This window comes from Watersipora subatra, chromosome 11, assembly GCF_963576615.1.
Source record: "Watersipora subatra chromosome 11, tzWatSuba1.1, whole genome shotgun sequence".
NCBI classification, from domain to species: Eukaryota; Metazoa; Bryozoa; class Gymnolaemata; order Cheilostomatida; family Watersiporidae; genus Watersipora; species Watersipora subatra.
The window spans coordinates 42,318,498-42,344,184 of NC_088718.1; the positions used below are offsets into that span (position 1 = coordinate 42,318,498).

Here is a 25,687-nt window from a genome sequence, read left to right on the forward strand (position 1 = left end):
TTTGGCCAATTTTGTCCAGACTTCAAATGCTTAAGCTCTGCGCCTTCTGCAAGGTCGCTAAAATATTTGGTCTCAAAACTCCACCCCGTTCCTGATAACGAGCCTTTTAAACACCTACATATGGGCTATCTCATTGAAAATGAAAGAAAATCCGATTAATGCCCGGGCACCATAAGCTTGGATATATCCGTTACCTAAAAAAAATCACTATTTGAACTTTTGCCACAAACGCGTAACAGCAACAGATAGTTTGGCTGAATCAACTGTGATTTGGCCAAGATCTACAACACCTACCCAGAACATTCAACGAGAAAAAGTGAAGCCTGGCCACACAAATGATTAACATAAAACATTAGAATATCTAATGAATACAAAAACGCTAATTTAATACTGATAAGTGAAACGAAACTCTTGAAACTGAATCACATCTACATGTATTTTATGTTTGAATTCTACCTTGCTGTTGGTTGGCTGATTTGGTATTGAATTTGAGAACATCTAATTCATTGGCCTTAATAATTTGAAAGCGGAATCACAAACTATTAGAGTAGCAAATTTCTTTTGTATATTTAGAGAAACTGAAATTTGACGTACATGTATTTGCTAACAATAGTTGGCTAAAGGAAGCTACATAAAATTAATGACATGTACAGTCAGTACCTTTGACGACAAGCTGATCAATCAAAAATAGAGGTTACTGTTCAGAACTTACATGTAGTTAGGACTGAAGCTTGCTCAGGATAATTCTATTTTTTGAAGAATTATAAGAATTGGAAATTGATGAGAAGACAAAAATTTCAATTTTCCTTCAGATAAGCAGGTTTGAATAAAGAATTGTCGTCTTTGGCAAAAAGTTGGACTCTTGAAATTTAGTTAAATACTCAAGAATGAGACAATAACTCCTCTGCCTCTACGAGGAGTTATAAAGCTTATTCATGTAACTTAGAGTTATTCCCATTATATAAAAAACCTAAAACTGCTATTACAGCCACAGAAGACATGTATTGGCGCAGCGATCTATTCAGCAAAGAAGAGATGCTCTGAATGAGGGAGTAGTAAATAATACCGTTGAAGGTGAGTGGTTAGTCAAAGTAGTCTATTGATTTGAGAAGGCAACTCCATATGTCAAGCTTTTTGGTATTCATTCCATTCATATTTTATTACTGATCTTTAGCCTGATCAGGATAAATCCAACTATGTTTATTCAGCTCTAGCTGTGCACAAATTATTGCGCGGAGCTATTTCATTACAAACTTTGTGCTAAGCTCGAGCCTGACAACTAAACCATTTTGCAATTATTTCATTTTTCTCAATCAATGTTTGTAATCAGGCATGGCAGATATTACTTTTGTAATTAGTAATACATAATTTACTAACAGCAAGGACATGTTAAAAAACTATAACTAACGGTTAGTTAAATCATTGATTTAATTTTTTTGGAAAGAAAAATGATTGATTTTTCATAATTTTGCAACAATCGACATTTTTTGACAGTCTTGTTTTGATGCGTGTAACAAATCTATCACGAATCAGCAAGTGTGATGGAGATAATTGACTGGCTATGTAGCACAATGCTAAAGAATTTCTTTTAATGTTAGGACTTGTGTGAGTTTATTTAGTAAACCTCAAAAGATTAATTGTGGGGTAGGAACTGTAACTGGTAGTTTTTCCTCACTACTCTGTTTAATAAATGACCTTATGACATCAAACTCTTTAGGGCAATCAACTCAAAGGCAAGCATTCTCAACCTTTGGCTTCATTCAAAACTAAGAAACTGTCAAGCTAGTATTTATATTTTGTATGATTTCATACACTGAGTGAAACTGTGAGTCACTACTATCTTACATGTAGTTTGCTTATTATGATTTATATGACTTTGTTGAATGTAAGAAATATAAGAATTTGTCAAACTAAAGCATTTAAGTCACTAATATTGAAGTGAGCACACCAGCATTCTGAAGAGTGTTACAATTCTCAGACAATTTACATGTATTTGCATGAGCAAAATTAGTGAAAAAATAACAAATGTATTAAAACATTTATTTCAATAAACGAACACAATTTTTTCAACTCTGATAATGAATAGGTCAACAATGGATTATTTAATGACTATGTGGTATTCGAAACCAGGAAGAGATACTCGGTTAACACAATGATCTCCTCTAGATTGGACTTTCAAATTGTGCGATGTGATCTACGCATGCAAAACAACACAAGTAGATTCATGATCTCATCTTACAGCTTGCATTAGTATTTAGCATCGATTTATCTTAAATTTGTGAAGTTAAAAAAAATTCCGATACAGTTTAAAACTTTGAATTGCACCTTCACGATTTGAAAATAAATAAGCCATTAAATCCCAGAATCGTACCAGAGCGAATTTGAGGTTACAAACATTTCCTTTGCTGTTAAAATGACAATAAATTAAGAAAAAGGACAGTTGACACACGTTCATCGTTTAATGTCTCAAATTTAAAATGAATGTTTTTTATGTAAAAGAATCACCCTTTTCTAATGGTTGTTTCTAATTTAGGTCACTATGCCCACTCTTTACACTAATAAAACATACTCGGTTCAAAAACAATAAATACTGTAATCCCTGTTGTTGCGTACATCAAAGATATTTTGCAGCAGTCATTGCCAATCACTAGTCTGGCAAAATAATTACACACCGATGCCTATGCAGTGAGAAATGATACAAAAACATGTTCTAGTTTACTGGTAGATTAATGAAAATAGTTTGAAGGATCTGTTATTTTAGCATGAGAAATAAAAAATGCCGTTATTTTCATATGAATAAGCTATTACGGCAAATTTGATTAATATTTGGAGCAATAGACCAAGTATGATTATTATTTGGAGCAATAGTTCCAAATACGATTATGGTAGTAAAACACTAGTAAATTCTTTTCAATTCTCAAATGAAAGTTTATTCTGACTTTAGTACAGTTTGAGACCAAATAAGCTGAGAATAACCACGATTAGCCTCTATTGATTGAATTGGCAAACTACTATAATTGATCAGAAAGCGAAATTTCATGGCTACACGACAGTTTGCTGGAATGGGGTGACTCTACTCACACATATCTCGAACTCTCAAATAAACACACGGAACAAAACTAGATAGTCGATTCTAAACACTTGCACACGTGTGCGCTTGAAGATGCGTGATTCTTGAGCGCTAAGAAAACGTATTCTTAGCGCTCAAAAATTACAGAAGACTGAACATTAACATAAGATGAGAGCAGTCAAACATAACATGAGTCAAACATAACATAACAGCGAAAGTCCTACTTCGATCGCAATCGACACAGTACATGCTATTTGTGCTATAGTACAGCACACAGTACTCGCTTATTCCTGAGCATCATTGATGATAGAAAGGTTTTTTCCATGTGAACCGTATTAGAAGCTCTACGCCTGTGGAAGATAGGTTGGTTGATTGGTTAGAATGTCATCACGAGAAAACAAATGTTTTTACTGCTTCCTCATCAAACCTCTCCACATAAATTCAATTCATTCCGATACTTGCTGCATATATAAGAATTGCTGTATGTTGGAGCTCTATTTTGTATGCTCTTAAAAACAAGTTTTATGGTGTTCAAACCATTCGACAGAATAAAGACGATAACATATTTAATATAATAGCAATATAAGTTTAAATATAAATCAATACAATGCTTTTTAAAAAACTTACTTAAATCCAAACTATGTATATGTAAACACTAGTACAGTAGACGCTCCTATAACGTAAACCATTCACCTATACATGTATTTTACTTTACATACGAAGTTATGCAGTTTTTGCATCATGATACAACTTTTTTTTCATACAGCGTAAAGTGGTATGTCGATGCGAGTTCTCAAATTCGATTTGCATAACAAGAGTCAGAGAAGCCTTAATAATATTATTTTCTCTCTTCATGCATAAAGGAGAGAGGACTATGTATAGGGGCATGTATTTCTATTATATATATATATATACTATTACTAGTGCTCTTGCAGTCTATTGTGTCCTGAGAGGTCAGGTGTGCTGAAAGAACATAGAAATATGTAGCTGTACAACTACAGCTCGGTATAGCTATGAGAGTATCGATTCACCACGCTGAATGTTATGAGTTGGAGTCTCATTGAAAGCAATCTTTATTGTAACCCTGAACTGGCTTTGGATGGATGGACGGATACCGGTCTTGCTAGAACAAGTCGTATTTTTCTTTTAATTTAGACATAGTGTATCCATAGGTTACGATTGTCTGTTATACAGTTTTATCGTCTCAAGGTGTGGAAAACGATGTTTTCTACTCGCCATATGACATTTTTTTGCTACAACAAAAGTTTTTTTGAAATTTAGATTTGGCATGCTGAATGTCTAAATAAAAAAAATCCCGATATGCTATTTGACGAAATCGGTCACCAATGCTCGAAAGAGATACGATGCTCGCTCTCCCTCACAGTTCTCACATTGTGTTTCATAAATGCTAGATAATGCACGAGTGAAACGAAAATTAGTGAAAAGTAAATGTAAGCTTATTGTGCATTGCATAGTTTAATATACTAATAGATGAAACCCTGTGCATTGTATACAAAAAGTTAATTTTTTTCTTTGCAGTATAGATCTTGTTGCGTAGCAAAAAAAGTGAAAATCAATTTAAATTGACATTGAAGGCTGCCTATACAAGTGTAAGTTTTAAGAAAGAGTGGTCCAGCAAAGCAATAATACTAGCTACTACCAGTCATAGTTTTTTATTGTATTTGAAAAGCTGAAGGAGTGAGTTTGGGACGAACTTTGAACCGATTAGGCAATTTAATTATTTTACACTTTGTATTATGTAAAATATCTGTAACGTAATCTTTCTCGGAAGGCATTATGCACGTTGTAGAGACGTCTACTGTAACAAAAGATTATGTAAATTGTGGGGGCGTCTACTGTGATTCAAAACAACAATCAGTGCTTGTGTTTTTACAGTAACTCTGCTTTGGATGGCAGACATGTGAATGTAGTGAATGCTCAGTGGATAGGGTGACCTATATACCTACTTAACTTACTGTAGCTTACACAAGATAATAGGTCAATTGAATCTTATACTTCTTTATTATTTTGCGTTTAACTTCTACCAGCTTCTTATGAGAAATGATTTCTTATGTAAAAACAAATGTCACCATAGCTTTGGGCAAAATGAGGAAATCTTATTTACGAATGGATGAAAAATTCCATCCCAAATAAGACAGCTCTTGTTTTTGTTGTAGGAACTAGTTCGATCACTCTCCAAACAGTTCCTAAGCATGAAAGGACACGGGATGTATACGATCCACCCAGTTATGAAGAAGCTATCAGAAGCGATCAAACAATATTTCACACCCACCTGTAACATAATTTAAAGGCTTGGTTAGCATTAAGGCTTTATTATTTTACAACTACATATCCATGAACTCTCATCAAATTGCTTGCGATGTAAAAAACACAAGCAACTTTACCTGTGAGACGAACAGTGATAATTCCAGTAAAGTATTCAGCCAAATAACATTCCTCCACACTTGTTATATGTGTTAGCTAGTGAGATGTTAAATGTCTCCTTTGGTGTTGTTGAAGGCAAGAGAAATGCACAGGTCCTTAGTGAGGAGCTGTGCATTTATGTTTTTCCTATCCAGCTTATTGCTAGCAAAAGACAAACAAAATGCTTGACACCGAAATCGGTGCGAGATATAAGAGTACACAAAAGTTACTGCATTCGTATGAATTGGGAGGTTTTTTACACTTGAAGTTCTTGAATTGGAATGTTTTTTTTTGCATTTCAAGAGCATTTAGAAATAGCGGTACTATTGTTAAAATAAAATGACATACCATCTAATTATTATGAAACTACATGACACCCTGTAAGACAAAGTTAGGTTGTTTGCAGACACTCATCAATCACATACTGTTATTCATGACACATAAAAGTTGCCTTAAATCAAAACCTGACACTTTTTTGTCGTTTTTTAATGTAAAATATTTGACATAAATATACTAGTTCAAGAAAACAACACACTTAAAGCTTTTAGTATGCTTCCAAACCAACATAGTAGTACCTGACAGACAAATTTTCTTGGCAGTGCTGCTGGCTCTTTCCCTTTCGGTAATAAACAGTGACAGATCGTCGATGCCTAAAACGATAACTCAAATGGTCAGGCTTATTACGAAAGCAGTGAGTATTGGTAGCAGAAGCTATCGGTAATGTAAAACACGTACACAAGGTTTGTCATTTTTTATATAACTTCTGTTAGACCTGAAATAGACAAGAGATGATGGGAGAAAAGTCTGCTTCAGAATAGATTACAGTAATCCTACTGTGGTCAAAGGGGACCGACATCTCCCGCTGTAAGTGAAAACCCGTGATACAGAAAATAATTAAGGTGAAAGTACGAGTCAAATTTTAACACCAGAACACTTACACCACTTTCTAAACATATTGTATTTATTTCCTATATAATGAGTGAGTAAATTGGAGTTATCTTGATTGATTTTCAGTTGATATTTCATCTTCAGTCAACTCCATCCGGCTCGAATACGTATTCCTACATCTGATTAACTAAGTTCGTTGTGATATGTTTGTAAATGCATTTATGTATGTATATTGATACATTTCAACTTTTTACCAAACATTGTTAACTCTTTCGCTACCATGAGCCACGTAGTACGGCTCAGCAAAGTGTTTGCGGATGAGGATTGCATGATGAGGATTTAACAGGCTTTGTACAAATTGTTTTTGATTAGTGAGTAGTTAACTAACCTTTTGTATTTGAACTTAATTAAGGGCAACACGCATCTGCATGCATTGAGCCAATAGAAAATAGGTTTGCAACTCATTCTGAGCGTAGTTTTGCTTTGCAAAAACTCAATTTTTATTGCAATTTTTTCTTAGCAATGACCAGCTGTATCAGATGCAATGCAGCTATGAAATTTCACTAATCTTAGATCTTTAGACAGTGATTTTTATTGAACAACAGCACTATTGAGAGTAAATATTTGGATATTTACCAGTAGTAATAACGCTGTAAGCTGTAACAATATGGATAACGTGTCATACTCGGACATGTTCACGGTCTCTTCGAAAAAGACCCGAAATGTGGCTGAGCTTATTGCGCAACACATTTGTGGTATTTTTATGGCATCAACTTCATGCTGATTAATTTGGAACCAAATTATTTTTTTATAGAATGTGGTTTCAATGTTGTGACGATTTAAGCCACTTAGTCCAAAATAAGGTATTAAAGAATATGTAATTGCGTCCCGATAAAGAAATTGATTTGGTAGCCAAAGAGTTAGGGTAACCGCGAAGAAGTAGAAAAGGTAATGAGGTGAAGTCGGTAAAGTCGTGAAGTAATGAGGTATTACCGTAGACCCAATGAAATGTATATTTACAAATCTAAAAACATCCTTTGACCCGTAAATAACGACTTTCATAGTACATCGTCTATTACTAATGAAAACCGGGAATATGCATTCTTAATATCCATGAAACAACCTTCAAACAATATAATCGTCAGCAATATAAAGAAAAATGTATGTAACAGGTCTCACACCAACATGTAAGTCCGCGTTGCCATGCTATGAATTGGGGCAAGTCAATTTCCAAAAACCAACCATGTTACACAAACCAGCTGAATACTTGAATCATAGGCTAAATACTTGGGACAGAAAAATAGTATATACCCTCGCACATAAGCCAATGCCCCATATAAACCAACTCTAGAACAATAGCCCTAAAACAGTGAAGTTATAAAAATTCGCAGATAAACTGACCCCACATATCGTAACACGCCGTACACACCTATTACAGCAAAAGGTTGCAAGAGAAAATTGATGAACATGACAACCAATATTAATGGTTCTTTTATTAATAATGGCCAACTATTTAGCGGCACTATTAATATAAATAACGAGCATGTGAAGTTGTATGAGGCTAGCGTAAACACGTAAGTGGTCACATGTATGACCAACCAATCGCACACTGTTATTGAGGTCATAGCACACGATATCAACCAATCACTGCTTCGTGTTTGTGTGCGTGCACACTCTTATTAAGCAGAAAAGCCAAGAAAAAGGCATAATGCGCCAGTTTTGTTGCATTTTTCAGAAAGAGCCTTTACATGCAGCTTTTCTTTAGACGAAAGCCCTAGCTGCAGCCAAGAACAGTGTGAGTAACAGACTGCCAGCTGCATGCTTGACATGGTTTGAGTTTTGGTTGTCGGAATTAAGGTAGCGTGTGCCGTTTGAGTGCGACAAACGTTAAGCGCGTATAAATGGTTTGGTAGCTTTTTTGAGTTTTAAACTCGGCTAGTATGCGATAACATACAGTAGCCAAATATTCAAAATACATTGTATCATCTTCAAGTAATTAATAAAAGCATTATTGCATCAGCACTAGAAAAAATGTGGTTGTGAGGAATCCAAATAACAATATATATATCACAATTTTTTCACCTGGGACACCTAGCACACAACTCCCAAAATCACAAATTGCTAAATATCAGTACTTATAATGAAAATTGAAAACGCGCGCTTAAATACACTTAGCAAAGGTATAATAGCAGCGAAGTGAACATTTATTGAAAGATTACAAAACAGACAACGCCCATTCAGAAAGGAGTCATACTCCCATGGAACAAATTTGTTTTATTATTGAATACTAACCGCTTTACATTTTAACAAACAGATTACCAACGAAAAATTTATTTTCATTTTTGGCTGCACAAACAATACGAAAAGCATGTTCATGCAAAATATTGTGCAGGCAGCTGTAAAAGTATATAGCAACCTTTTTTGAAATTGACATTGAGTAAACCATAGGCCAACTAAAATTGAGTTTTAGCCAAAATCTATAATTTTGAAATTGTCATGCAACAGGCGAGTGTAGTTTGGCTTATGATATTCTGTGAAACATGCCATTTGGTAATTTCCATGTTACAATAAAAGAACAATAGGCTTATCCAACCTGGCTTCATATATGTTTTGGTATCTTTGTCGGTATTAAAACTGCAATCCCTTCTATACATTTTGAGATTTTACTATGAGCCATAATTTTGGAGTATGCAAAGCTACTGATTTTACATTATTCATCAGTCCGCTATTGGTTTGGACAGCATAGTATCGCTTCCTAATTATTTACATCATATTCTATGCAACAACTGCTTGATGATTAGTATATCAATTCTTTGTAACCTACTGTCAACTGCTTACTATCTGCTGCCAGACAATCACACAAAACTAAATGTAGGACCACTAAATAGCATAGCTAAAGAAATTGTAAAAAACTGGTTTGACAGACCAACAAGGATTGATCAAATATAGTTTCAACGGGTTTGATTAGTTCACATTGATTTCTGAATGGGAGCATGAGACCCTTTTCAACAATTTTAACAAGTTATCTATTACTTTCAGCCATTATTGCACACACATATTTAATAATTGAGCTGAGGCTACATGCAGGTTTAAATGCATAACTAGTATCATAACTAGTTACTAATAGAGAATGATAATTACATAACTTTCCCTACATTTTATGCTTACCGTTCAACGCCTCGGACTTTCTGCAGACAGAATCATCACGTTTACCTAGAAAAAAGATAACTGTGGAGAAACAAATGACATCGTTGTTCGTGTGAGTGGCCAATTTGTGAAATGTTTTTAAACCGTTTTAAAAAGCGCTAGTTTTGCATGCGGATAAAAATTTTGACAAAAACAGCAATGGTTTGCAAAAGACACTAATTATACTATTACCGACGCAAACCACAAGATGGTGAATGCCCAGCGTAAAAATTGGTTGAAACGTCACTAAAACTTTTATAATTCAAGGAATATTCACCACCTGATGAAAAATATCATATTCAAAATATTTAAATAAGAAATATAAGAGGGATATCTGATTTATTTAAATTACAAAAAACTTCAAATCTAACTGATTTCGCACAAGTTCTACCGCCAGCACGCTCAAAAGTATAAACATAAAATATTATATAAAAAGTAATAATATAATAAGTTTTGAATATTTCTTATTGCTAGGATAGGAGTGGAAAAGCTACGAAAATATCAAATACATAGGCGTTACCTTGGACTTTTTCAGGAGAATAAATCTTTCTTTTTGTTCCATGAGCATGTTTGGAAAAACACACCACAGCTTCAACCAGCCGATTTTTGAAGTCTTTAGCATGTCATCACTTCTCTATGCTCAGTGACACTTGCACATTTCGTGAGAAATCTCATCCAAACAAATTTTATCTCTTCACAAAAGTTTGCAACTGCAATTCTGCACACTTGGCAAAATAAGAACAATTTCCATTATCGGCAAGCTTGGGTGATATTTACGCATGAAAATAGATGGCTCGACGACAGCAGATTTCTGATGAATCGACATGAGCCCATAGATAAATTATCCGATGCGGACAATAAGGCCAACCAAAGCAGGTTTTATGTAGATTTAATGTTCATTTTGAAGGTAATCAAAAAAAATGTTTAGAAATGCAGTGTCTGCTCATTCATTCAGTTCGTCAATTTTGCCTAATTAGAACACCTGAGGTATTTGGTGCCAAGATTTGTTCTTTTAAACAACATGGTTTAAATGCTGCTAAAAACTGACTAGGAGAGACTAGCTAAATGGAAGAATTTCACTAGTTACATTATATGATGATGGAACTTACTATACCTCAGTTGTAAACAAACAAAACTTACGCTGCCTTTTCATTTCAACCGTGTCTAATCATAACACTATAATTTTGTTGTTGATATAACTGAAGGAATTTCCAGATTTTGAACCTACACTTGGTTTTGTGAAGTTATCAGTTTTTGCTGTTTGTTTTGCTTTCGTTGACATAAAACCAATGACATATATGCAATGCCACAAGCAGAACACATTGCAGCAAACTACAGAGCAATGCTACACCAAAATAAAAACCAAATGGAAATCTGTTTTCAAGTATAAAATGCCGAAGGCCACATTATGTTTTATATTTTTGTCCAATTAGGATGACATGTTTTTCAGTGACAAAGCATTCATGAAGCCATTCAGATTCACTAATGTAACCAGGATTTCGGAAACATGGATAAACATGCTTTGCAATCTGGAATTTCACAAGTACTTAGGCATGGCAATAGCAGGCATGTTGAAATCCTGGTTAGTAACAGTTCTCAAGAATAAACAAAGCATTAGATTATCTTTTACTGAAGTCCTGTTAAAAATCGAACTATTATACAATGTATTTGTGAAACCGCAAATATCAAAATGAAGAAACAACAGTTTTACACTATGTACAATTAAAAGCATCAGTTTTCTTTCCTCCAGCTACAAAGATGTATTTGGAGGAGTGTGACCAGAATAGAGCCATTTTAAAAAACAAACAACTAGAAAAGATGCTATATACAGAAATTACTGTGATATTTGACGAATTCCAGCATAACAGGAACGGCAAAATCTGAATTTTTGTCACCAAGTTTTGAAGCCAATTTTTGTGTAGCGAATCGGCCAGTAGATTTTCAAACTACTTAGTACTGATCTGTGTACCAGGCAGACTCGGCAGCACGACTGCTGGCTCCACCATAGCTTGAAGAAAGAGGCTGTTGGGCTATAGGGGCAGCTCCCCAGTCATCATAGCTCTTTGTTCGCTTCATAGCTGGAGGCTCGTAGGCAGGGTAAGATGAGCCATAAGCGGAAGCAACTTGTCCATACGAAGACTCGGCAGGGGCTGCGGGTCTCTTAATGCCACCTGCCCGCACCGCTGCACCAGGGGCACTTCCTCTACCTCTAGCCGCATATGAAGGCACTCCTCTTGGTGAGCCCCTCGGCACCACCCTGCCTCGAGGAGACTAAAACGAACACACCAATTGACATGTTCTACACAAGCCGTAAACAGATGTTGTTTTCACAGACCAAAACAACTGACCAACTGCATTTACTGATGAGTACATAACGAGTTTAAACAGAAGCTACAAATCAAGCGAGAGAGCCAAGAGTACAGAATGGACTTACGGCTCCAGGAGCTGGCGAGCGATACGATCCATAGCTTGAGCTGCTGTAAGGCCTGTAACAAAAAAGAATGTTACACATCAAGTCAAACAATGGAGAGTATTGGATTTATCAGAGTATTTACAAGGCAGCACTCATGCAGCAAATAAAAGCACTTATAAACTGCAAATCACATGGCCGTCAAATAAAATATAATGTATTACTACTGCATGCGGACAAGCAAAATTACCTGGGAGCCGGGGCAGGGTCATATTCACTGCTATAGCTGTCATAGCTGCTGTATCTACCTGCATTCAAACAGTTGATTAATGTAAAACCAAGAAAACATTAATTGTGACAAAAACACCAAATATACATTGATTTGAGAACCATATATTATATTGTGACAAGACCAAAAGTACACCGCTGTATAGCTAACACCAAGTTGGTTGCAAAACATGCATACAGAAGTCAATACACCGTCTATATATTTTCATCTATACATTTATACAGATCTATACATTTTCAAGGATTTAGTTCTCTAATAGTATTCCAGAAAGATATCTTACATTGACTGGTTATACATATGCTAGAATTGTACCTTCGGGTTTCAATTGCCCACCGCAGTAACAAATATGGTATTGCCTTGAAAAATATCATGTCTATAATTGGTCAGTCAGACAAGAAACGCTTGAAAGTGATGCTGCGATGCTGCGTGTCACATTACCTCACTCACCATCAATGGATTAATACAACATACGCACCACTCGCGCTGCAACACAATTATGACCAGTTCAACCTTGCGCACAGCTATTGCATGTTATTAGATACAAAACCTAAAATGTGGCCATGTTTAGCGTTCTGCAACAATAATGTGAACAATCAGAAACCCGATGGTTTCTGATTGGTTTACACAGTACATAACGGCCCTTAACATTGGCTGTTATCACTGCTTATGTTGGGGCCTCAATAATGGGATAAAATGCAATTGTTTCTCATTGATTATAGCAATAGGAGACAACAACTAAACACCCATGCCAATGAGTGATTGAAATGTGAAACAACAATATACCATTTTACAGGCTCAGACGAATGTCAGAAGAAATGGATGTATCGACTGATAGAGTATTTTATTGAGAAAAACCTTTTGAAAAGAAAACTATGAAATTGAGTAAATATTGTGCTGCTGTGTCAGGGAATACCGAAACCAAATGGCATCATAATACCGCTACAAAGTTGGCATGTACTAGATGCCCTGGCATAACTGATAGGAAACTGACCAGCTATAAATCGGACAAAAAAAACCAAAGAGTTTGCCATACCAATTATCCTTGCTAGTGTTGTTTAGCGCTAACATGCAGTCGGTTACTGCACTGACAAACAGTGTTTTAGACACATGCCGAGGCCTGAAGAGAATGATTATAATAATCTTACTTTTAGGTGGAGGAGGTGCTTCATATCCATCACTGTAGCCCGAATCGAACCTGCTGTATCCAGCTAAAGCATACAAAAACAAACTACCGTTGCCAAAGCTGCACCAATAATGGAGTCAAACTTACAAATATAAAGTTGAAACCTTCTGATAACTGTTTCTTCCATTAAAATTGTCATAATACATATCAGATATATTCTTATCAAAATCCATTGCATTTCGCCGCCGAAATACTTAACGATAAACACTTCCCGTAATTATATGGAGGATTAAAACAAACACATTAGCATGCTATTTGGAGCTAGGTTTACCTACAATTGATGAAATTAAAAATATAATCTTATTTGTTATTATATTTAATATTGTTCAGATATTTCTCAAATGATCAAGAATAGTCTCTCATCGGTAGCTTTCAGACACTCTTCATATCGCTATCTTCCTGGCAAAATTAACTTATGACTTTGGAGTGTTTTTATTTAAAGAATTAATCTAAAGACATTTTCTCATGTTTTTGGATTTTTTACCCATTTTCACGCTAAGAAAAACACTTACAGCAGGCATATTGAAATATATGATTCTGAAACTAAAAAAGAAAATGAGAAATGAAATGTTTCATAATATTCAAAACCCGCTGCACTAAATTAACTAAATGAATGCAGACCTGCATATATATACACATCGATTTAGAAAATGCGAGCTTACCAAGTCTTTTAAAATTGCTTTATATTGAAGCAATTACTTAATAATATTTCATCTTATATGCTCAAGTGATAAGAAGATGAGATTTGACTGTACACAAAGACCGGAGCCCGCTCACCCCAGCAATTAAACAAAGCATCTCTAGCACAGGCTACCCTGAAACTGCAGACCAGCGCATCACTAACCACTAGTAAATAAAGAGCAACAGTAGAGAGACTACATCGTATCATGACAAAATATTATAAAGGATTTTATTACAAGATACATGTACGTAAACATACGTGGGCCAATAGGTCTGTGGGCAGGTCGTCCTCGTAGGGGCGCACCAAATCCTCGGCTAGGAGGACCACCTCGACCTCTCATGGGAGGACCACCTCTCATGGGAGGACCACCTCTTCCCCTCATCATACCACCTATATGGCCTTCAAACCTGTCATTCATAGAAACTTCAATATACACAACAGTAAAAGCCTTAATTTGTTTTATATTGCACAGAAAAAAACAGTGTTTAAAAACAAGTATTACATGGAGACAAAATTGCAGAAACAAGACATATTGATTTAAGACATAAAACTATACACTGTCTGATAGTCATTTAAATGATAATTAGGTATATGTCTACCAATTATTAGCATAATAGGTAATATAATATTATATAATAATATAATTATAAACTATATAAACTTCATTAGCCAGTGCTTGTTCACCTCACAAACATTTATTTTCTTGTCATAGGTAGAGATGTACAGCTTCACTGAAATCCGCTACCAAAACCGGAAACAAAAACCCTCGTTTCCAAACAAACCCGATCGACACACGGATCTCTAATGGAATATTAATACCTCCCTCTTAATACCTCTCTTTTTTGCATTTACTTTGCGTAATTAAAAAAACATTTTCACTTTTTAACAAACAACCATTAGTAGTAGGAATTTTGTTCTATTTCATATGTTGTATAATAGAACTATCAATTTCAGAGAAACTGCCGATAGGAGTATTTTTGCTGGTTAATGTTGTGACCTCTTCATTATAACTTCTAAAAAAAGAGTAGGCGCGGCTTGTTTGCTTGGAAACGAGCGCGCTCCCAAGAAGCATATGGTCGCGGGAACTCTGTGAAGCTATATGGCTTTGATCATAATTTTGCATAATCCTCTTTACTGCCCGATTTTTACTAATAAAACAACACTATTGTTGCCTTTTACTAGTGAATGCCAAGGTCGATGGAAATACTTGGTGCAAGCACAACAACTACATTGGTTGATGCGGTAATGCTTGCTCGTAAAAGCAACGATGAAGCCATAAAACAAATAACCGAAGACTTGCAACTGCTTACCCTACTACTAAACTGCCTTCTCTCCAAGTCCTTATTTTTAACAAGAATCTGTGATAATAAAACACGAAACGATCCCACAACTAAAGACTTACCCTCCACGGCCAGCGGCCATCTCTTTCTTTTTGTTACCAGGTTTGGCGAGAGTCACCTCTATACTACAGTCCTCAATTCGCATTCCATTCAGATCATTCATTGCCTATAAATGGAGAGAAATTATCTCTAAGAACAGGTAGTAGCAGCGAATTGATAGTGATACATACCATATCAGAATGAAAAATAATCACGTATGAAGAACAATACAGTCACATCTCGACTTGCGACAACTGCTGCATTTTGGAGTTGCTTACTCAAGATACACCGTTAGAGTTATGACATCACATGATAGCGACTGCAATTTGGACTTTTCCGATTTCTCTTATATCGGTGAAATGTAAATATAGAAACGATAATCGTGTATATAATAATAGTGCTTATACGATACTAACACTACTGCATAATTCAACAGGAACTCCGCGCGAAGTTTTCACTTATGACATTAAGTTTGTCTAAAACTGTATTTGCATGTAAAATAATTACCAACATGTGATATCCAAAATTTCGCAAAACATTACATCACAGCGAATACAAGTAAAAAGGATGGTAGCCATTAAAAACAAAACTTCCTTTTGCAAATTATTTCAATTCACCTTAAATACAAATTCAACGATTAAATGTTTATATATTAAATAAATTTATATAATGCACTTATTCTCATACTACACATAGTTCCTTGAAGATAATTGTTTTTTACTCTAAAACAAAATGCACCAAACAATATATCTTTATAGAAATATTTGCTAGCACGTACGACAGCTTAGATGTATGGACAATATTAAAAGTTTTATTTCACGCGTCGAGGCCAAACTGTGCTCACCAATCAAAGCACTGAATAAAAATGTCGCAGAAAGCTTTAACAAACCTCAAATAGCTTCAGCACAAAACATCAAACAATATATAATTGATGAAGAGCTGTGTGAAACATTACACTCACCTGCAGTGCATCCTCGCGTTGTTGAAAGTGGACAAAGGCGTAGTCCTTCAGCTTTTTCACATTGTCGATCGCACCATATGGCGAGAATCTGTCTTTTAATATTTCCTCTGTGACTGAAGTGGTGAGACCCTTCACGTATAAGACCTTGACCTAAAAGTAATATGTAAGGCCTAGCAACACCGGAGATGACAGAATGTGAACAAACAGCAACACCAGCTCAGGACAAACGATTGTAACTTCAAGTATCAGTAATACTAAAGCTAGCAGTTTTTTAATTTCAACAGAACCTGACCCGCCATTGCTAAGCTCTCACTTCAAACTTGTCGATTGTAAACCAATGGACCTACCGTGGCCATGATCTCTTCAGAGACTTCAGCCATGGGCTCAGCCCAGTCTGCAAAGAGGTTCTTCCCAAACACAAAAGTCTGAGGGTTTAAGAGCTTCTTGATAGCCTGAGAGGCCTGCTTGTGTTCGTTATAGTCGAGGAAGACAAAGCCTCGGTTCTTGTTGTATGGGTGTTCAGAGTCTCCCTTGATTATCACATCAGCCAACCCATCTACAATGTCCGATATTTACTTCGGTACTTTTGGAAAATCCATGGGTTTTGCTATCTAACCTTCCAATCATTTTTGCAAACATACTCTTATGACTAGATTTCAATTACAGCAAAACATGCACAATAAAACATTCTAAACCTAAAGATTGACTCAATTATCGACTCAAGATATGATCAATTTAGGACAAAGATGCTTCGCACCACACTTAGCTACAAACTAGCTGTTTTGCTAGCTTGTATGTAAAAAAGGTAGCTAGTCTGATGCTGTTATGTGATCATAGAAAACATATTATTTTTTAATAAATACATTATTATTCAACAAACAACAGAAGGAATAGTAAAACTTCAAGACTCCCTTGTACGACATAAGTCATGTTTTACGTGCCACACCTACCTGTATGTTGTGAAATGGCAGCCATGATCTGTTCTCGGTTCCTAGACTTGTCCATGCCTCCGACAAAAAGACGAGTATTTGGGTTGTGCACATTCACCTTGAGTGTCCTGTTCCGCCCCATCGACTTACCATTTAGCTGCGAGAGAGTAAAAGGTAGAACTACTGGTTAACACTACATGTATATGCTATTAACATAATAGCTACTAATACAACATTGTTTTTGGTGTTAAGATAGTCGCCACTAGTTATGATAACTGCAAAACTATTATGAAATAATTGATCTATAAATGGATATAGACAAAACCAGAATCTAAGCCAACGAAAAGAGTGATGGAAAAATGAAATTTTTGATTCACTCACTCACCTTGGAAACACATTTCTTAGCATCTTCAGAAGAAGCAAACACCGCGAAAGCAAAGCCTTTGTTAACACCATCCATAGGGTTTGTCATAATGCGAAGATCATAAAGATGGCCACACTCTTCCAACATTGGCACTAAGCTATCTTCGAATGTTTCTCTAAGCAACCCTCCAATAAACACCTCACAACCCTTTCGCGGCCTTTCCCCTTGCCAATTAGGCGGTGGACCATACTGTCTCTGGCCTGGTGATAGGTCAAGTTTGTATCCAGTCCTGAGCAAAAGCCTCTGCAAACATCCTTTAAATGTCAAACTAAATTGAACAAAATAAACAATCCACTGCATATATTTGCAGGATTCGTGAATAAAGCAAACCAAAAGTTGTGCAATACGTCAAGTGAAACAACCAAATAACTTAGCGTTTATCATACAATTGATGGCGAGCGTGACTATGTACTACCAAACCAACCTTGAGGGCTTCATCATTTACACTGGGACCCAAACCCAGGGCTGTGTTGTAAGATTTACCAAAGGAGATGTTCAATTGGCTGATGTCTATCGGACCTGACGGATCACCTCCAGCCATGGCGTCAGGCTGTTCTCCCCCAGCAAGACCAGGAACCTTCTTCTTTTGGGTCTTGATAAGCCCAATAAGGTAAGCGGCCTTGTTTTTCAGATTCGACACGTCAGAAGAAATCAGCTGCACGAAACACAAAAATCTACTAGCTAAACTAGAGAGGAGACGGAGAAGTAGACAACTAGGAGTGACAATTCACAAAACATACAGAAGAATAACTACAATGAGACATTTTTGCTCTTTCCAAAACTGTTGATGTTGACTGGTGGGCTGTCACCCAGTCATTCAAATTCCATAATTTATTTGCCTTCAGCATTTCTAATGCTGCCATGAGCAGGTGTTGAGCACCTAAAAGTAACATTTGACAAACTAATGTACATTTCAGAGTGATTCCAAAAAAACAAAATAACTTACATAACTACTGAGGCTACACAGCAAATGACTCTCAAGTGACAATTCTGCCATTACAACGAATCCATACTTTTCCTCCCTCGATTCTTATTGATAAATCTTTTACCATTTGCATTAAATAATCAATGTTTAAGCGAATGCAAAAAATAAAGGCGGTCCTCTGGAAAAATTGATAATCGCTGTAGTAAAAATGTACCTTTTTGTCGTTATTGGGATTGCAAGGTTTTTCCCATGATGGTGAAATATGTTTGTAGTTGTTGTCTATTGTTAGCAACTAGTAATATTAAATAATTATCACTTCATTACAAATCATGGCATGACATCCCGTGAGCATTGACCTTTTGAGTAAAATTCTTTTCAACCAATTATTTGAATCGCACAAAATATTTTAGCAAAAATAGAGGCTAATTGTAACAATAAATCAAATCCTAGTTATAAAAGTTGATTGAGAGGAGATAAAATTCTAAGGACACTAAGAGTGTAGCCCTTTTGGCTATTGTAAGTTGTGAAACCTGTGTTAATTGATATGCCAGAACTGACAAAATTTCATCAAATGGTTGTTTACAGTTTCTTCCTGAAAGGTTGATAAACAACGCAAACCCATATTTTTCATGTAAAACTTTGAAATTTCTCCATGCTTTGCATACAAAAATAACACATACCACCTTTTCCCACGGTATATACCAATTTTTCCCAAACACCTGAGATAAATTCAATAAATACCGGAAAAACTTCAACAAGTTGTTACACAATTTACATATTGCTACTTCTTTGAAATCTGCTAAAGATGCTTAAAAGGTATCATAGCTAGTCAGACACAAAAATGTACACACAACTATCCGCAGCTATGTAATGGAAGTACAAATACACTTTGACAGCCCTGTAGAAGAACCGATTGATAGTGGGTTAGACCGTGACCACAAGCATGCCCAAGGTTGAATGGAACCTCAACATAAACTGTGACACCACCTTTGACTAGATTTTTTGACAAGCACTAGTGTTACATGCTACGAATTTTTGTGGTTGTGGTTTCGAGCGTAGGAATGAGGAGGACGAATTTACATGATACACAGGAGTGGTTGCACAACTCACAATTATTCGTAGCTGATGAGTTTACGTGCTACGAAGAAATTGTCATACAACACCGCATTTTCTATATTAGTCTGTTGCGATTTTATTTACAAGGCGTATAATTTTTATCGTGACTGGCACTCATAAAATGCATCTACGGTCAAACGTCAAAGCATGTGAGAACTTGTTCTTTAAATTTCGGAGTTAATATTTTTTATTTTGAAGATATTCTTAGAACATGTGCATTTAGAAACAGAGATGCTGCAAAAACGTCACTAGTGAAAACGATGAAAATCCAACCTCCGATCGCAATGATTTGTGCTATAATACGAATATCGATGTTTACATGTTACGCAGTATTTCATTGTTGCTAAGATGTTTTCAAAAATTCCCCCTCTTGAAACGGAGGTTTGAATCGCTTCGAAGATTTAAAGATTCGGCGTTTTGAACCATTTACTTGCTATGAAGATGAAAAATACGACAAGACTTTGTAGCCTGTAACACTAGTGAATGCCTGTGTATTCACTATGACTACCACCTTGGTAATTGATGCATTTCGTTATATAACAATCAGGACAGCAGTTAATTGATACAAAAATGGTAAATTTACCTCATTGGAGATCTCACTCATGAGGTCAGAGGGCAAGTTTACCAATTCAGAACTGACTTTCTCCGAAATATCAGTAACAGCAAGAATTCCACTACTCACTAGTCGATCGAGTTGTGTTGCAACATCCTAGAAATAAAAATAATTGTTGACAGTTTCATCAATAACACTGGTTTTTAACCGATAATTCTAAGACTTGTTAACCTGATCTAGAATAAAATTACCTATACAATAGATGGTCCTATAACTTAAATAATCCGTTCCAGGAATGTTGACGTTATAGGGAATTTACGTTATAAGAACATTAAAATACATGTAAATTGCCCAATCCGTTCCAAGATCTTTCCAAACTCACCCCTTTGGTCATGCAAAAAGGAAAAACTTCTAAACTCTTTTAATTTGCGGGCTGTACCGAAACTGCAAAATTATTAGTTTGCATCAACAACTTTCTCCTGTTTATGATCAATCTCACTGGTTTTATAGACCATGGTTGCGGTAAATTTACAACAAGTGAAACTGCACGATTTGCTTATTTTTCTAAACGGCAGTCTATTTTGCAAAGTAAAGCTAATAACAAATATTTTGTACGTCTACAATAAGACAAAACAAAAAAATTTCTAATATAAAAAGCAGTTCTACCTGTTCGTACGATGTATGAAACTCGATGCTTTTTTGTTCTCACCTTACTAGGGCGAATTTGTTTTCCAGACACCTCTTATGAACACCGATTGTGCTGGCTATGTTGTTACTGATACACGATTATAGCTTTCATAAAAAAGTTGAGTAGCTCTGTGCTTACCTCCTCAAATAACTTGAAAAATACTGCGTTTTACTATGCTTAAGCAACAGTTAATATAAGTATTACTTTTAAACTTAGAAGTTGAAACTTCTGAACTTTTAACAATGAAAATGTGATTACGCTCCAAAGATTCCATTACATAACTTTAATTCAATATTTACTTTTTAGAATACTTAACCAACACTAAGTAAAAATTTTATTGACAGAGTTGGAACGAAACATGGAAAATTTTACATGTTAGATGGATCATAGTTGTGCAGTTCGTTAAAAGAGACGATCTTTAATGTTAATCCGCAAAACAGCCCATACTACTGAATCCAACGTACCACATTCATGATATGAATAGTTTAATGGGTCATAATTTGAAGTGTTTCTCATAAACCTGGGGCAGTCATATACCCTACAGGATGAATTTATTCGCGGAGCTATATTTCGCGAAAATTGCCATTTCATGCATATTCGCGGATTAATTTATTCGCGGCTGAAAACTGTCACTCTCTATGAAGAGTTAACTCTATTACGTCTACCAATAGAGTTAACCCTACGCATGCGCGCATTGCGTTTTCTATTTAGCTTACAACTACGGGTAGATCGTGCTAAGCTATAAATTTTTTGCTGCGTTCAGAGGTTTTCCCGAATATTCATAGATTTGGAGGCCTTTGATGAACCAACAATTTGTGGTAAGTAATGAGTTTTTCACATTTACTAAATTAGTTGAATTTTACTTTGGTTCTTCGGTAAAACGCAATATTTATTTTGTCTATCCTACCGCTTCGTTATTTGTTTTAGTGTGAGAGAGAGAGATTTTTCATCATACACAGAAGCACAATGATTGCAAGGGTGGTAGATGTCATTCTTAGAAGATCGCCAATCATTCAGGGAGGTCTTGAAATTGAGGTAGAAGTGAGCGCAGCTGCTAACAAGGATAATATATCTGATTTAAAAAAGGAACAAAAACGCCTTTACGAGCACAAATTTTTGGCCAAGCGGCAGAACTTTGCAATAGTAAGCAAAGAGGCGAGTTCTGATGATAACTTCCTTACTAGTCATGTAGTAGCGAGAGAATCGCCTTTAACATCTACCCAAGACAGTGACAGCAACATAGAGCTGCTATTACCAAAATAACTAGTCAGAGAGCACCATTACACGCTAGTATTCACTTATCAAGAGTACCAGTATAATTATATTGCTAGACAACCGCCATATGGACTAAACTGTTACTCTATTCATCGTTTGTAAAATTTTATTTGTATTTGAAATATTTTATTTGTACACTCAAGTTTGTAAATTGTAATATATCTATTCATGAAATAAAATATATAATTTAATCATGTTTGCTGCAGCGATATCAAGGAGTTGTTGTCGATGAAGGGGGTCTAGGTTGACTGGTTGCTTCTCTGCCAATATTCCTGCTTTGATGAATATTACTACTTGTTTCAAGTTTTCGAAATCGGAGTAGGTTGTTTCATTCTCAATCTGCAGTAAACACAAAAAAGAAAAAATATTAATAAGTGTTAAGGAAGTACATAAACAATAGCTGAAGTATTTAATGATAGCGATCAGTTTGTAAACAAACGAATTAACTAATGCAGTTAATTATGGAAAAACGTATCTGCACTGCAAATCAAATACATACCATAATGTCCAGATCAGAATCATGATCGTCTTCAACTTCGGTATTAGAGATTGATGGGGTTGATTTCAATTTAAAAAGACTGTAGGAGAGATTTTTGCGATGATGAAGCCATGGCGAATAACTTGTGAAAACCTTGAATAATTTTGTAAAGAAGTTCAATGCAATGGCAATAAAACTCGAAGCCCGACGATGATTTTAAAGAAGTTTTGGAACTCGGCTACGTTTAGTACTTCCGCCTAGCGGCCATTTTTGCGATGACGCCATTCTCCATATCTTGTGACAACCTTGAATAATTTTGTAAAGAAATGTGATGCATTGGCAATGGTGTTAGCTCAAAGCCCAGGCAATGATTTTAAAAATGTTTTGGAAAACTAAGTTTAGTATTTATATTAAAAACTAGCCTAGCGACCAGTTTCTAATTTGATGCATTAGTTAGTCTTCCTTGTGATTGGAAATAGAACTAATTATTAACAGAATTTAATAATTCGCGGAATCGCGAATTTTTATAACCAATGAATATTTTCATCCTGTAGGGTAAGATTTTACAACCATGGTGAATCATGAGAGATTTGAAGTTTTATGTAATAGGCCTAATGGTGCACGTAACTACACTTTTATGCCATTCCAAGCAAAAACAACCGATCAAAATGTGAATAGCAACAATATGCATCAAAATTCCATTAATGTAGGAATAAAATAGACAGGACTGAGCAAAAATCACGAATAGGTTTAAAGCACATAAATTACATAATTTTTTTATTGTATATTTTAATACACCAGAGGCTTGGCTTTCGAATGAGCTATTGTTTGCCATGGTGAGACAGACATTGGTTGGTGTTTGTAGGATTTCCCCAGAGCTCTACCGCAAAAAGTTTACTGGCATAGTCTCGAAAATTGTGACGTCACAATTCTCATATTCGTTGTTGTGTGCTCTTACCGCTTATTTATCAACTACGAAAGTGACGATAATGACGCTAGTGGCAGGCGAAGGTAAGACAACTCCAGAGAACGAATAAAGATGACAAAGGAATCAGTGTCATTAGTTCTCCATGTACATATTATTTCTATGATAATTACCTCAGACTTCAAGAACCATACTATATTTTCCCGATGATATTATGCACTAGCTCTTTATTTTTAATGCGATGTTAAGGGTGACGACTGAGACTAATTAACTTCAAGCATTGCGTGATCTCGCGAAAGTGCGATGGACATTTAGTCCTAGGGCCACACAACCGCAGGTCATAATTTAATCGATGTGATTTCATTACCTTTATCAACGACAGTACATTTATTGAAGCATAATTAATTAACCCAGAACATGTGTTTGTATTGGTGGTGCTAACGATCGCGGGCATTGTTGATTATCTAGAATCTTAGTTTATTATTAGTGCTCTCCAGGTTTAACAGCACCGATTGTCACAGAAAAACGCAGCCTCAATGGCAGCGAAAAGGATCGACAACCTAAGGCTAAATGAGAATTATCACGCCACATTTTGAGTACCTGAACCAAGTGTTTTTTTGCAGGATGTACTTTTGACACCCCATTTTTCATAACTCTATTATTCTTTGTGTATTGAATATAGGCTCATTCGAAAGCCAAGACTCTGATGTATTGAAATATATAATAAAAAAATTATGTAATTTATGTGCTTTAACAATATAGGCAGCTTAAACAAAAGCAACTTTACGTTTGATAAATTAAAGAATAACCTTGAAACGGAATACATTTTGCTTAATCCTACAGTTCTAATGACAGTCAAGTTTCAGTGTTTTTCAATTGCTTTTTCATAATGGTAGAGAAACAGAATGCATAGTTAGCCTATCCATGAGAGACAAACAATTGCTAGGGAAGGAAAGTACAAATGCTTCGAATGTCATTCACCCAGCATTAGTATGTGACGTCTGACAAAAATTTACCACTTGTGTTTATGAACTTCTTTACTAGAAGCCTAAAAATCTCTCAAGACATCCTAATTTGATTACTTTCTAAATGAAATGTATAATAAAAATAAAATTTTATTGAGCAAAATACAAACAGTTGAACATATTTCGTTCAAAGTAAACTTCAATTTATTTTACAGGAATACTTATGGAATAATCTTTACAGCATTTAAAACTTGTTAAACTAGTCTTGCAGTAACTCACCTCCGAGACACCAGCATTAATTAGTTGGTACAAAACTTCAGTTGTGTTTGCGCTGGCTCCTGGTTGCTCATAGTCATGTTGCTCAAAAGACTGGTAAGAACCATTATCATAAGTGCCATTTGCAGTTTGCATTATGATTTGTCCTAAAATTTAACAATCAAATACATTACCACGCTTATCCCCAAGCACATAGACTAAATGCAAAAACGTAAATTCATTGGTTCATTATGACGAACCTTCAATACACAAATAAAACAATCAAAAATATTACCTCCTACATTACTAAGGCTACAATTTCTTTATGACAATTATAGCTGATCGAAGCAGCGAGAACAATGACTGGACACCCGATAACACAGAAAAACGGCTAATAGGTCGAGTGAAGTATCATATGTTAGAAACTAACTAATACATATTGATAACACAAAACTATAAAACATTGAAAATTCAAAATAAACAATAGTATCAGAATTGCTAATAATTGGTTCAACATCTTACTCGTTAGTATTCTTACAGATAGTTTCCGCGCGAAATTTTTTTTAATAAAATGGCCGACTAAAAGAATAGCTTCCGAGACATCCGGTTTTAAACTACGGGTGCTCTAACTACTCCGGTCAATTGTTATTAGACTACATATTATCCTTGACACAGCTGAATT

At 35.5% G+C, this 25,687-nt stretch overlaps 2 protein-coding genes across 4 annotated transcripts in view; one reads left to right on the plus strand and one right to left on the minus strand.

Moving 5' to 3' along the window:
* LOC137408358 (uncharacterized) overlaps nucleotides 1–5,382 on the plus strand; it is a 27,010-nt gene extending 21,628 nt beyond the window's left edge. Inside the window, exons 9-10 of the mRNA XM_068094856.1 lie at nucleotides 989–1,074; nucleotides 5,248–5,382. Of these exons, the coding sequence (XP_067950957.1) occupies nucleotides 989–1,074; nucleotides 5,248–5,369 (208 nt within the window). The 3' untranslated portion in view covers nucleotides 5,370–5,382. The remainder of the gene's footprint in view (nucleotides 1–988; nucleotides 1,075–5,247) is intronic.
* LOC137408357 (heterogeneous nuclear ribonucleoprotein Q-like) lies at nucleotides 5,095–25,605 on the minus strand. Of its 3 annotated transcripts, none has more exons than XM_068094854.1 (18): nucleotides 25,528–25,605; nucleotides 25,030–25,172; nucleotides 20,450–20,575; nucleotides 18,250–18,480; nucleotides 17,787–18,068; nucleotides 17,423–17,558; nucleotides 16,820–17,028; nucleotides 16,473–16,622; nucleotides 15,535–15,638; nucleotides 14,391–14,539; nucleotides 13,413–13,475; nucleotides 12,229–12,286; nucleotides 12,003–12,054; nucleotides 11,538–11,839; nucleotides 9,551–9,595; nucleotides 6,075–6,144; nucleotides 5,476–5,656; nucleotides 5,095–5,363 (listed from the first exon to the last, which is right to left on the minus strand). In XM_068094854.1, exons 2-15 carry the CDS (start codon nucleotides 25,159–25,161, stop codon nucleotides 9,592–9,594), a joined length of 1,998 nt encoding a protein of 665 aa, XP_067950955.1. In that variant the 5' UTR covers nucleotides 25,162–25,172; nucleotides 25,528–25,605; the 3' UTR covers nucleotides 5,095–5,363; nucleotides 5,476–5,656; nucleotides 6,075–6,144; nucleotides 9,551–9,591. The 3 variants fall into 3 exon arrangements, with proteins under 3 accessions (XP_067950955.1, XP_067950956.1, XP_067950953.1); XM_068094855.1 differs by having other exon boundaries at nucleotides 6,070–6,144; XM_068094852.1 differs by lacking the exons at nucleotides 5,095–5,363; nucleotides 5,476–5,656; nucleotides 6,075–6,144; nucleotides 9,551–9,595 and having other exon boundaries at nucleotides 10,936–11,839.
* Nucleotides 25,606–25,687: the final 82 nt, after the last annotated feature.